The following is a 13,788-nucleotide window of genomic DNA, read 5'->3' as shown; positions in this document are numbered from 1 at the left end:
TGCCTGCGGGGCTTGGGGAAGGCTTCATTTAGATGACGTTTGACCTGGGTCTTGAAAAATGAATGTGGGTTCAACCCACCACCAGGGGAGATGAGGCTCCCGGCCAGAGGGAACAGTGCACGTTATATTTGAGAAATAGCAACCAGCTCCACGTGCCTGGAAGGGGCCGGGGGTGGCCTGGGCTATGCGGTTGGAGTCCTGTTCTGAAGGAAGGTGGCAAGCAGGACGTGCTGGAGTGGACTTTGTCCCACGCGAATAGTGGAAAGCCATCAGTTTTGGTTTTTTTTTTTATGTTGGGGGTAGGAGTTTATTAATTTATTTATTTTTGCTGTGTTGGGTCTTCGTTTCTGTGCGAGGGCTTTCTCTAGTTGTGGCAAGCGGGGGCCACTCTTCATCGCCGTGCGCGGGCCTCTCACCGTCGCGGCCTCTCTTGTTGCGGAGCACAGGCTCCAGACGCGCAGGCTCAGTAGTTGTGGCTCACGGGCCCAGTTGCTCCATGGCATGTGGGATCCTCCCAGACCAGGGCTCGAACCCGTGTCTCCTGCATTAGCAGGCAGATTCTCAACCATTGCGCCACCAGGGAAGCCCAAGCCATCAGTTTTTTAAGCAGGGTTAGTGGTCTCATCAGGCCAGTTTTCAGAGAATTTGAATCTGTAAAACTTATCTCCCCTTAGGATTATAGTGTAATTTATATTATGCGAGGTACTTGAGGGGAAGGGCCTTGCAGATGCCGTCAAAATCATATCTTAATCACCTACACCACACTGTTATAAAATTCTGATTCTGGATGAATCGCTCTTTGCCTTCACCCACTGTCCCACCTCAGGGTGTAGGAAGGCATCCCCCACTCCTCGTTCTCCCCCCACATGTTTAATCACCTAGGCTTGTCATCCCCACTCCTAATGCTCCCTTAAATCTGTCACTTCTGGCCATCCCTGCTGCCACCGCGGCCAGACCTGCCTCCCGGCCCACTTCCTAGGCCACCTCCAATTTGCTCAGCCCACTGCTGCCAGAACGTCTCCAGACCATGAATCTGGTCATGTCTCCCACCTGCTTCAAAACCTATGACCCTTAGCATGGCCTGCTTTCCCCTTTGTGGCCTGACTCCTGACTACTCGGGTCTGACCTCTTCCCTCTCGATCCTGGCCTTTCGTGTTCCAGCCACACAGAGCGACTGCGTCTCATTCTGGACCAGGCCCCTTAGCCTTCTCTGGAGAAACAGAACCAATAGGATATATAGATCCACATAGAAAGAGACTTACTGTGAGGAATCGGCCCACACGATTTTGGAGCGCAAGGAGTCCCAAGCTCTGCCGTCTGTGAGCTGGAGACCAGGAGGGCTGGTGGTGTGGGCCAGCCCGAGTCTGAAGGCCTGAGGACCAGGACCCCATGCTTTCCGTCCCAGTCTGAGTTTAGGAGAAGACAGATGTCCCAGCCAAGCAGCCCTTCCTCGGCCTTTTTGTTCCACTCAGTCCCCCTACTGGCTGGATGGTGCATCGTTGGTGGGGATCATCTTTACTCAGTCCACTGATTCAAATATTAACCCCATGCAGAAACACCCTCAGAGATGCCCAGAGTGATGTTTACTGGTTACCTGGGTATCCCATGGCCCAGTCACGTTGACATGTAGAATGAGCCACCATACCACCCTTCTCAGCAGCCTTAATCCATAGCAGGAACGACCCCCTGAGGCCCCTAACCCCACCAGCCTCTCACATCTGCTCCAGGGGTCCCTCCTTTGTGCCCCACAGCCCTCAAGAACCGGGGCTTTTCCTATGTCCCCTGTGTTGTCATCGATGACTCATGTGTCTCCTTGACTGGGCTGGGAGCTGCTCTCACGGAGGGCCGGCACACGGGAGGCTCTTAGGGAAGTCTGTCGGTGTTGCTCCCTTGAGGTTCCCGGAGTACCCTCTCGCCTTTCTGTGAGGAGAACACGTGTGCAAAACAGTGGCTGCAGAGGCAACGTGGATTTAGTCCGAGGGGCGTCGGGTGCAGTAGGTGCTTAAGTGTGCTCATGAATCTCATCGTGAGCAACTTGCAGCGTGGGATAGCTCACCTGTAGCTGTTCTGTGCAAACTAAAACGTACACACAGGCTCACGTTCGCTCTCACTCACAGAAGTCTATTGCCTTAACTACGAATGCCAATCCCTATATATTCATTTAATGTCTTAAAATTTTCGGTATTGGCCATAATCTTAAAAGAGTTAGTGACAGTAGGGCAGTTTGTTGTGAAATGAAGCCCAGTGTGATTCCTTTCTTTTCTCCCTTCAGTACTATCAACATAACGTCTTTTCATACCTTTAGTTACACATTTGCCAAAGAGTTACTTAGCACCCAGTTTTGTAGTCGTTCTTCTGACTGGACAGCATCCAAAATCCAGTTTCTTGAGATCAGCCCACCTTTGTGGCCCTTAGGCAGAACTGCATGTCCGAAAGGCCCACGTTTCTGAGTTAGCAGCAGCCAGAATTGCCACTTCTGTCCTTCACCAGTGGGCCATCCTGATCTCTGTGCTCCTGAACGCTGACTTGAGGCCAGCGTTGCAAACGGTCAGGTTTTGTGCCCAGAACGGCACAGTCTCAAACGCTGCAGAGGTGGTCGGCCAGAAGAAACCCGGCAGCTCCCCTTTCCTGCAGCCGTCATACAGGCCTGTCACTCAGGAACCAATGGCCGTGTGAAGGGACACGCTGTGTGGCCTACAAACTGCAGTGGGCGGAGACCCAGCACTTCCCATTCATAATTAAGATGCCATTTGAAACTTCTGGGATTGATCTGGAAGCTGATAAGTCCCTGGTAACCGAGTATTGATTTTTTCCCATTTTTTTCTGCTGCTTTTAAATGAATGAATCAATAAACACATCATTACGAAATTAACCTGACTTGCCATAGAGCATGGAGTCAGTAGCTTTCCCTGTGATTAGGAACACTTGCAAGGGCTTTGGGGCTTAATGTCAAGGTACATTTGACTGTGTACCCAGCACTTGGCTGTTGTTGCTACATAGTAGGTGCTTAATAAATGTTTAATTGAAGACTTGATTCTTTTAATGTCTAACATCAATTTATCAGTTTTATTATGCTTTTTGAGTTGTCCCTTTAAGTGTATTTAACTTTTAGATTAGACTAATGCATTTAGGTTCAGAAAAATCTCAATATAGGAAAGATCATCTAATGATTTCAAAGACCAGCAGCTGTATTCCAAACCCTCAGGCATCTGTATTTCAGGGAGATAGAAATTTTCTCTCTTTGAACTCGGTGCATTTTGGTGTTTACTGAGTACGTACTTTGTCAGGCGCCGACTAGGCTGCCCAGCACTTTGTGTCTAGAACGCCTCCTACCTCTGGGAATAATGCACAGACCATCTCAGAATCATGGATCGATGTCCTGAACTCCTTCCTCCAGAGGAAGGTACCCTGAGCATCCCTGCCCTTGTCCCAGGGCTGAGAGCCAGCTCAGGCCCTGCTCAGCCCCAGGTTCATTTGCTCCCCAGATGGCGGGCTCTCTTTCCTACAGTCGGAGTCAAAAATGCTGCCACTAAATCCCCAAGAACTTTCAGTCTTCAAGGCTTTACTTTCTCTTTTCTCCATTCTGGTTAAACTATTTTATTGTCCCTCTGTTGCCAAAGATGGCTCTGGCTGGAAGAACTAATACAAGTGACAAGAGCTGCCACATTAACCCCCCCCCGTGCTCCCTGCACCACCTCTGACAGCCTGCCTCGGGTCCAGCACATGGGTTCAGGGCTCTGAGCGTTTCCCAGGGCTCACAGCTGGGCAACACTGTTTCAGGTGGTGTTTCTTTGTAACTTCTCATGTTCTCTGACTCAGCGAATAGAGCCACGTCCTGGCATTCCACTGCTGCCACTCGCCCATCCCCATCCGATCCCATCTGCCCAGGCACGAATTCTTTTTTTTTTTTTTTTTTTTTTTTGGCCACTCCATGCAGCATACAACATCTTAGTTCCCCAAGCAGAGATCGAAGCCATGCTCCCTGCAGTGGAAGCGTGGAGTCTTCCTTCAAAACCCTCTGCAGCCTGTCTCTGCATTTCTTCTCTGGTGTCCCAGGCTCTCCTCCTGGGCATTGCTTCACTCGCTGTCCCCCTGAAATGCCAGCTCTTTGCTTTTCCAGCTCCGCCTTTGGTCATGCCGGTCTCCCTCTGATGCTCTTCCCTACCAGCTCTCTGTCTATCAAAATTACATCAATTTTTCAAGGCCCAGCAAAAATATTTTCTACAGACCCTTTTCTTAACCTGCCACTGGCAAGAGGCCATTTCTTCCCTTTCTGCCTAGAGTTTGTGCCCGGCGTCTGTCACGTGTTGCCTTTCACGGAGTTACTAACCACCATCTTGGTTGGTGCTGTCACCCCTACCTTCCTGTAGGTCTTCACTGGCACAAAGCACTTTTGTGCATCTTGTTGCATTTGCTTCTATGCAGACGCCTATAAAGTAAGCAGGGAAGGTACTTTAATCCCATTTTTGCAGCTCAATATTGCTTGACCAGCTATGCACCAAGACTTGTGCTAGGTGTTGAAGTAAGAAATCTTAATATGGTAACATCCAGAAAGTTATTATTCCAATTTTACAAATGAGGAAATTGAGGCCTAGTGAATAAGTGGCCAAGTGTCCCACTGACCATCTTTTTTAGTTCCTAGGACACGCAAGCTCTTTGCCACCTCTGGGCCATTGCAGATGCTGTTCCCTCCTCCTGGAACTTTTTTTTTTTTTAATTTGACTGCACCAGGTCTTCATTGCAGCATGCAGGATCTTCGTTGCAGCATGTGGACTTCTTAGTTGCAGCATGCAAACTCTTACTTGAGGCATGCGGGATCTAGTTCCCAGACCAGGGATCAAACCCAGGCCCCCTGCATTGGGAGTGTGGAGTCTTACCCGCTGGACCACCAGGGAAGTCCCTGGAACGTTGTTTCCACTCTCAACTGACCAAACACTATTAACTTTTCAGAGTTTAATTAAAATGTCACTTTTTTAGGGAGGCTTCCGCTGAGCACCCCCTCGCCCCCATATCTAAAACAGGCCTACTATTCTGTCTTCTAGGACTCCTCTGTTTTTCTCTAGCGCTTATAAAAAATTGTAGTTATTTATTTTACTTCTATAAATGCATTTGTTTAATGTCTCACTACTAGACTGTACATGCCACGAGAACAGGGATTGTGATAATTGTTCGGACTCCTGTGCACTCAGTGCCCAGCACCCATGCCTGACACAAAAGAGGGACTCAAGGAATAACATGTGGGATGAATGAATGCAAATGTGAGCCATTCACACAGCCCGTAAATACCAGGACAGAGACTCAACTCAGGTTGCCCAAAGCCCAGGCCCACACAGCCCTGACACTGACCTCATCTTCCGAAGAACTGTAGTTGTAGCTCTTTATGTGGGTTCGTAGACGTTAGCACTGTTTGATGTGTGGGTATTTAGGGTGAGAAGGGTGGATCTGTGCGTGGATGGGTGGCCAGAGGAATGAGGCAAAAACAGAATGCCAGGATCATCCGGGAAGGGGGCCAGGAGACGATCGATGCGTGGAGGCCTGGGGAGGGCAAAGCCGACGTAGTAGGCACCCCCACTACCGGGCAGGCCCTGTGTGAGGAGGCAGTGCAGTGTGTACGTCGGCCTGGGTGTGGCACCTATAGTTGCACCCTGATTCAGATCCAGAGTTAATAGTAGGCTATTCTCGAGTTCCTGGGATAAACCTTCCATTTTGACGGGTCTTGAAGAGTTCTCACTTTTATATTCCTATCCCTTCGTATTGGACACTTTCATGATACATGAAAGCAACTTTCATTCTTCACCAGAGTGAGCAGTCCATTTCTATAGATAGCAATATCGAAAGTATTCAGAGGTATTTTTACACAGTGTCTTCTACACACTCCTTGCTGCTGTACACAGAGGTTAGTAGAAATCGGCTGTAACATCCAAAATTGTTTTTCTCTTATGTCTTTGTATCCTTTATTAGACTTTTGCAAACTTTGCTATAATTTATTTTCTGACATTTGGACCTCTTACTTTTTAGGAAAGAATATTTGGGGGAGTGTTGTAAATATATTTGACCCACTGAATATCAAAAATAGCACTGAAATAACAAAAATAGCTCTGAATTTTGTTGTATCATAAAAATATAATTGCTTCTTGCTATCTTTTTCCAGAAAATGAGATGCAATTATAGATTCTCTGTGTCTGCAGGGCCTGGACAGTTTCAGAGTGAAACAGAAATTCTTCTCAGGGAGCCAGGAGCCAACAGCCTCCTTTCCTGTGCCGTATGACCTGCCTCCAGAACTGTATGGAAGTAAAGGTGAGACATTGGTGAAAGAAAACCTTGGGTGTGTGTACCAGAGCAGAAACAGACAGAGCCCAGGGAAAGCCATTGGGTTGGGCTCTCCCTGGGAGCCCGGCTCGTGGGTGGCCCTGGAAGCGCAGGTTTTTGCAGAGTCTCCCTTGCTGCCCTGTGTGTGGCCACCGGAGCCGCAGTTCTCAAACTGGTTGGTCTCAGAACCCCTCTACATTTTATTACTCAGGACCACAAAGGGCTTTTGTTTACGTGGGCTTTTATAGCTATTGATATGTATCATATCAGCAATTAAAACCAATAAATTTTTAAATATTTATTAACTTATTTAAAGATACTAATAAACCCATTTGTATATTTAAAGATATATAAAATGACTATTCCCCAAAACAAGTTAGTTTGGAAGATGGCATCGTTTACCTTTTTTGCAGACCCCTTTATCATCTGGGTTAACAGCCGGATTCTCACGGCTGCTCTGTTGTGTTATCACACAGGTTGTGTAGCGTCTGTACACTCACGTGAAAGTGACAAATAATGGCTTAATGCTATGTTGACAGTAATTTTGACTTTACAGGTATTTCCCCCTCCCCAACCCCCTTAAAAAGTAGGTCCCCAGGCCACACACTCTGAGAACTGCTGCGCTAGGTGAGGACTTCAAGGGCAGCGACCAGGTATTTTTCACAAGAGAAAGCCAGTGGGGTATTGGTCCAGGTCGCCAGCGCTTTTGGGAGGAAGGCTGGCTGGGATGCGGACACCACCTCATCCCAGCTCTGACCCAGCCCCGCCGGCCGCAGGGCTGCTCTGCTCAGCCCCAGAAAATCTGTCTTTGGGGTGAGTTCACACTTCACCAAGCTCACCCCGGAGGAGATGCGTAATCGGGACAAGCTTATTAATTTAAAATGGCAGATTCTTATATCACTGTGGCTGGCGTATTTTCCCCTGGACGGTAGAGGCCTACACAGGTAGCCAGATTGTAATCTGTGGTTTTTGAGAGAAGGCTGAATGTGAACAGGGGATTTGGTTTTTGATTTGGTAAGTTTTGATGATGCCACCCCATTAATATTCCAAACTCTCGGATTCCCTAACGGAGTCAGCCTTGCCCCAGTGGGTCCCTTCCTTCCCTGAGCGATGCTGGTTGGGTTCTAGCTACCCCCGCCCCCCGCCCTCACTCGCCCTTTTGGCTTTTGTGGTGAACCAAACCTGCCCTTCTGATGGACCCATTTCTCAGATTGTGTTGGCACACCTGGCAGAGTGCATCCTGCCTCGCCCAGGTGACTTCATCTCTCTCTGATCAGTCGTGTGGATGCTGTTTCGGAAGGTATTCTTGTTCCCTTCCTTCCAAGCCGTGTGCGGTTTTCTGAGTCCTCTAAGTGTGTTGTAAGTTCACACACGTTCACTTTTCACTAGCAAGAGGTTTTACCAGAATTTCAAGAAATCCGTGACCACTCCTCCCCACCCTCCAACCCACAGATGCTTTAGATCCAGGCCGTGATTATGTGCCAGACAACTTATGAAGTGACCTTGGGCAGTGGCTTGTATTCTCTAGGCCTTAGTGTCTCTGTTTGCAAAATGAGAACATGAGAGTGCATAGCTCACTGTTGAAGAGTGACCGAGATATGGTCTAGAAAGCGTCTAACCCAGCGTCCAGCTCAGAGTTAGCAGCTGATTTCTGTTAGCCATTGTTTCTGTTATTTAAAATGTCCAGTTCAGTTATAACAGTGGATTGATGGCCATCCCTCCCCCTCCTCCTGAAGAGCTGACATTCAGAAGAGCTGACATTCAGAAGAGCCTGAGGCTTGTGCAGGACAGTCCCTAACCCAGGACATGACCCAGTGAGTGACCTTCCCCCTTTCTGGCTTTGCGCTGCACCTCTGTCTTCTCTCCCTTTCTCTGCTCTTCATGTCCCTCACCCCTACCCCCAACCTGAGTGCTCCTGAATAAACAGGTTCGCTGCACCTCTGTCTTCTCTCCCTTTCTCTGCTCTTCATGTCCCTCACCCCTACCCCCAACCTGAGTGCTCCTGAATAAACAGGTTGGAGGTGGGAAGGACTAACTGTGACAGCCTTATTTAGGCTTAGCCTCCTGCAGTCTGGCCTCAGGCATTGTACCTCCCACCCGCAGCCAGGAACCTTGGCTGGAATTTCACCCCCTCCCTTTAATACTAATCTCCAGAGGACTGTAAAAGCAAGAATGGAAGAGGTAGAGGAGCCTTAAAAATATCCTGAGGTTCCCTCAGTTCCACTAGAAAAAGCATTCCCAAGAACTTAAAAGTTTACAACTAGGTAGTGTCTTAGACCATGTAATCAAAATGGTAATCCTTTTATTTGACCAGCAAGCAGAAGTTTTCCATTGTTTAAGTGAGTTTTCTATTTTTTACGCATTTCCTTTGAAAGACATATGCGAGAGAGACTGGAACATTTTAGTTTTTTTTATCAGTACTATTTTACCTTCCACACTGCTTTACTAGCATGTAGAATAATGCCAGGGATTCAGATATCACCATTTCCTGTAAAGCCAACATTCGGGGGAGTCATGTGCACCTTAAAAAAGGCATCTTGGGCTTCCCTGGTGGTGCAGTGGTTAAGAATCCGCCTGCCAATGAAGGGGACACAGGTTCAATCCCTGGTCCGGGAAGATCCCACATGCCGCGGAGCAACTAAGCCCGTGCGCCACAACTACTGAGCCTGTGCTCTAGAGCCCGCAAGCCATAACTACTGAAGCCCGCATGCCTAGAGCCCGTGCTCTGCAACAAGAGAAGCAACTGCAGTGAGAAGCCCACGCTCCGCAACAAAGAGTAGCCCCCACTCACTACAACTAGAGAAAGCCCGGGCACAGCAACAAAGACCCAACACAGCCAAAAATAAATGTTAAAAAAAAAAAAAAAGGGCATCTTACCAGTGCTTGGAAAAGTTGAGTGGTTAAGAACATTTCAAAAACACTGTATTTGGGACTTGCCTGTTGGTGCAGTGGTTAAGAATCCGCCTGCCAGTGCAGAGGACACGGGTTCGAGCCCTGGTCCGGGAAGATCCCACATGCTGCGGAGCAGCTAAGCCCGTGCGCCACAACTACTGAGCCTGCGCTCCAGAGCCTGTGAGCCACAACTCCTGAAGCCAGGGCGCCTAGAGCCCGTGCTCTGCAACAAGAGAAGCCACCAAAATGAGAAGCCCGTGCACCGCAAGGAAGAGTAGCCCCCACTCAGCGCAACTAGAGAAAGCCCGCACACAGCAACGAAGACCCAACGCAGCCGAAAATAAATAAATTAAAAAAAAAAAAAGCACTGCATTTGAATAAGTGATTTTCAAGCCACTTCAACATATATAAGATCTTTTTCAGTATTTTTTAAGTCAGGAGACTGTAAGAAAAGCTTAGCAGAGAAATATACTAATGTGAACAAATCACGGTTGGATACAAGAGACCACCAGACATCCTGACACCAAGAAACTGATCAAATTAAACAAAAACAAAGACTCAGCTGCAGGGGTACCTGCTTCGTGCTTGCTGCTTATCCTCTCTCCCCACAGGTGTATCATTGAGAACCTGCTGTGCACAGATACCAGCGAGGTGGTTGGAATAGATCAGTGAACAAGACAGACACAAATCCTTGCCCTCCTTGAGTTTATATTACTCCTCCCATGAAGAGTTACACGTACTCAAACCCATTTTACAACAGGAACTGTGTTTTTAAAAGAAAACTTTTACAAAGCAAAATCACTAACATTGTAAATCACATACTGTAACATGCAGTCCCTGACCACAGGGACACACAAAGGGAACCATGCCCCCCAGGTTGTCCTTCGTCCTCCCCCACCGTGGCCCTAACACAGGCCTCACCCGGACTCTCACCCGGGTGCTGCTCTTTATTTCCCTGGTTCTGCACTCCTCCCCCTGGATGCCATCTTCCACGCCGCTGCCAGGCTCCTCTGATCGTTCCCTCTCCTGTTTTAAATCCTTTCATCGTATTCCAGAGAAAAAAAAAAAAAAGGCGATTTTCATCCCCTTTAGCCTCAGATCCCAAACAGATCTGTGAAAATCACCTTTAGAACTTGACAAAGGTGCACATTGCCAGGCCCCAGCCCAGACCTACTGAAACGAGCTCTCCAGGGGTGGGTCCCAGAAAAACATGCCAGCAATTCCCACATCAGCCCAGTCAGGGAGCTGCTGCACAGACACAGTGGGGTTCAGCGTCCCAGCAGCAGGGCGTGCCTGCTTGTCTGCTGCCCCCTGGACCGTAAACTTGAGAGGCCTTCATGTTTGGCTAGCGGAGTACCAGGCATCTAACCAGCACTACCAAGTATTTCACATACACATGCGACTGTATCATGTGAGGCAAGTTGTTCTCTCACGGGACAGTTTAGGAGGATTGCCTAAAACAGGCCTTCATCTGAGCCAGTGAGTGGTAATGGCTGATTTCCAGTAGTAATGGGTAAAAAGGCACAACAGAATCATAACCCCCCTCTTTTCGCCTTCCTCTTGGCCTTTCTGTGGCCTTCCCCCACGGTAGTGGAAGGCCTTGCAGCTGGCGTGGAGAGGCTCTGCCCGGGAGGTGCAGACATTTGCTCATTTATAAAGCAGAGCCTCGGGGATTTGCCAGGAGCGTGGTTTCCAGATCCTCGCTTGGTCATCGTTGGCTAAATTTGAGGGAAAGGAATAGTCATCCCTTGGTATCTGCCAGGGATTGGTCAAGGTCCCACCTTGGATCCCAGAATCCACAGATACTCAAGCCCCATGGTGAGCCATCCGTACCTGCAGTTCCACATCCCCAGATTCAACCAACCACTGATCGTCTAGTGTGTATTTATTGAAAAAAATCGCATATAAGTGGACCCTCACTGTTCAAACCCAAGTTGTTCAAGGGTCCACTGTAAATGCAGTGGTGGTCTTTAAGTTACAGCCTCACTGGCAAATGTCTGTGTCACAGATCTGCACTGGTGAAGAATCTCTCTAATGGCTATTCATATAGCAAGGATTGGGGGTCTTCTGCCTGGGGGATGAAGCAGAGCAGACATTGCCCAACAGAGCAGTTTGCAGGGAAAGAGGTAAATAAGGGGAAGTCCAGCCACAGAAGATGGTGTTTCCAATGGAAGAGAGTGGGTGCTTTCTTAAGGCCAGTGAGTAGCCGCGGAGTCAAGTTGCCAGCCCTGCTAGTCCCTTACCTCTTAAGAAACTTAATTACCAGAAAGTGTGGTTTCATGCTTTCAAACCATCTCAAGGCCAAAGGGGAGAGAACAGGGTTCTGATAACTTGTTGCCATCTTTGGCATTCTTTTCCTGCACTTCCTGCTGGGAGCTGCCATTTGCATACTTGCCCTGTGATTATTCAAAACAAACAGCGAGGCTGGGTGGAAGGAGCAACAGATACCATTGTTTGCCGGGTCGGCCTCCAAGGTACCATCTGCCTCTGTTCAAGAAAAGGAGAAACCCTCCCCCAGGGCTTCGGGCGGTGCCGGCGAGCAGCTGCTGCAGTGGGATGGTCCATCTCAGCTGACCTGCCAAGTGGCCAGCTTACTATAAGCATGCAGCCCTTCCATCTTTCTGTATTTCTCAGAACAATAGTATGGGGGGTTATTTTTAATCCTTGCAGTGTATTTATACCCTACCCATATATTTTTTTAATTAAATAATTTATTTTTGGCTGCATTCGGTCTCCGTTGCTGCCCGTGGGCTTTCTCTAGTTGTTGAGAGCAGGGGCTACTCTTCGTTGTGGTGCTTGGGCATCTCATTGCGGTGGCTTCTCAGAGCAGGGGCTCTAGGTGCTCGGGCTTCAGTAGTTGTGGTGCACTGGCTCAGTAGTTGTGGCTCACGGGCTCTAGAGCGCAGGCTCAGTAGTTGTGGCACACGGGCTTTGTTGCTCCGCGGCATGTGGGATCTTCCCGGACCAGGGCTTGAACCCGTGTCCCCTGATTGTTAACCACTGCGCCACCAGGGAAGTCCCTACACCCTACCCATATTATGATGGTTCTTTTTGAAACGGTTTGACTCTGGCAGCCATGTGTGGTAAAAGAGATTTGTTCCAAGTTTTTCAATTTGTGAAACATCAGTTAAAAGGAAGAAAAGTTCACACATTGAGCACCTACAACATGCCAGGAACTTTCACAGATGTTCTCTCATTCATGCTTCACAATAATCCTGGGAGGTTGCTAATGTCATTACTTCCCATTTCAGAGACAGGGAACCTGAGGCCAAAATCCACATGCCTTCCTCAGGCTGCAGAGAAGGATGAAGGCAGGATTTGAGCCTAGGTCACCTTTCTGTTGTACCATTCCAAGGCTTGTTGCTTTTCTCAACATGGGTCTACGGTCATTATACAGAGACCTTTCTGCCTTATCAATCACTAGCCTTAAGTTACAGAACAAAACCATTTCAGGGATGTGACGCTGGGCCACTTGGTTCTGTGCGACCGTGACCAGCTGCTCAGAGCAGAAAAATGGCCTTTGACTGTACCCATTGTCACTGTTGGTTTCTCCAGGTTCTTAAAAGAAGAAAATGAGCTGCCCTCATTTGTTACATTCTCTCTGTGTGCAACACTGCGTCTTGTGCACTACACGGGTTTATTTCATTTAATCCTCCTGACAGCTCCACGACTTAGATACACATAAGGAAACTGAGGCTCAGAGAGGTGAAGTGACTTGTCAACGTAAGTGGCAAGCCAGCACTCACCCCGGGCTTCAGCCTGCTCCCATATTCACTCACCCGTGTCTTAACATGAACCTTTACTACAAGCTCTTACCTGTAAGGGCTCTCGTCGGGGCTTGATTCAGAAAAGGCTCTTCATGATTTGTAGACTCCGGCCCATGAGTAGTTTTATCCTGCCAGGTGGGTGAATTTTCTGTAATCCTATTTAAATCAGTATTATACTTATGTAATTTTTTTTCCCCCAGATCGGCCTTGGATTTGGAACATTCCTTATGTCAAAGCACCAGATACACACGGGAACATGTGGGTTCCCTCCTGAGAGCAGTAAAGTACTGTGAAGTTGACGTGTAAGGCATTGAACCCCAATCATTGGATGTTCTTGTTTGCACTGGGTGTTCACTTTTCTTAATGTTTTATCTGCCCCCCTACAAAACTCTTTGCAAAAGTCGAGATTTCAGACACAGATGTTGGTTACCCTTTTAATGGCCATTGTTAACATTCTCACTTTAAAAAATTATATATTTTCTTAATTCCCTTTTCTATGCTTTGGAATGAAAGCTATTAAACTTCACCACGTTAAAAGAATATATAGGTGTAAAATGATCTTCCTAATGATGAGGACTTTTCGCGGCGGTGTCGGCGCTTGTGAATTGAAGGTTGACTTGTGTCAGTTGTGCTCTGTCAGGAGAGGTGCTCTGGATTCAGCTGGAACTGCTCAGAGCAGGAACGTGACCTCTCACCCAGCCCTCTCTCAGCTTTCTTAGTGTGTCTCGGGGTTGCTGGAGGGAGTCTGGGGTGTGTCGGCTGGTGCGGCTACCCTGACGCCATGGGCCCTGTTGACCGTCGTCACCCTGCAGCTTTAGAC

At 48.3% G+C, this 13,788-nt stretch overlaps 1 protein-coding gene across 9 annotated transcripts in view; it reads left to right on the top strand.

Annotated features, from left to right (window-relative positions):
- TDP1 (tyrosyl-DNA phosphodiesterase 1) overlaps positions 1-13,508 on the top strand; it is a 73,818-nt gene extending 60,310 nt beyond the window's left edge. For 4 of the 9 annotated variants that reach the window (XR_004525005.2, XM_033850737.2, XM_019919164.3 and 1 more), the window contains 2 exons: positions 6,189-6,297; positions 13,169-13,508. Coding sequence is in view for 6 of the 9 variants with exons in the window: in XM_033850737.2 (XP_033706628.1) it covers positions 6,189-6,297; positions 13,169-13,242 (183 nt within the window). In the remaining 3 variants the exon portion in view is untranslated. Of the gene's footprint in view, positions 1-6,151; positions 6,298-8,045; positions 8,124-13,168 lie in introns of those variants that run through there. The other 5 variants (XR_012329873.1, XM_033850734.2, XR_004525006.2 and 2 more) reach the window with 5 other exon arrangements.
- The last annotated feature ends 280 nt before the right edge of the window (positions 13,509-13,788 follow it).

The sequence above is a fragment of the Tursiops truncatus genome, chromosome 2 (assembly GCF_011762595.2).
Source record: "Tursiops truncatus isolate mTurTru1 chromosome 2, mTurTru1.mat.Y, whole genome shotgun sequence".
Classification (NCBI taxonomy): domain Eukaryota; kingdom Metazoa; phylum Chordata; class Mammalia; order Artiodactyla; family Delphinidae; genus Tursiops; species Tursiops truncatus.
The sequence above is the reverse complement of the archived record's forward strand: the minus strand, read 5'-3'. Positions and strand labels throughout refer to the sequence as shown.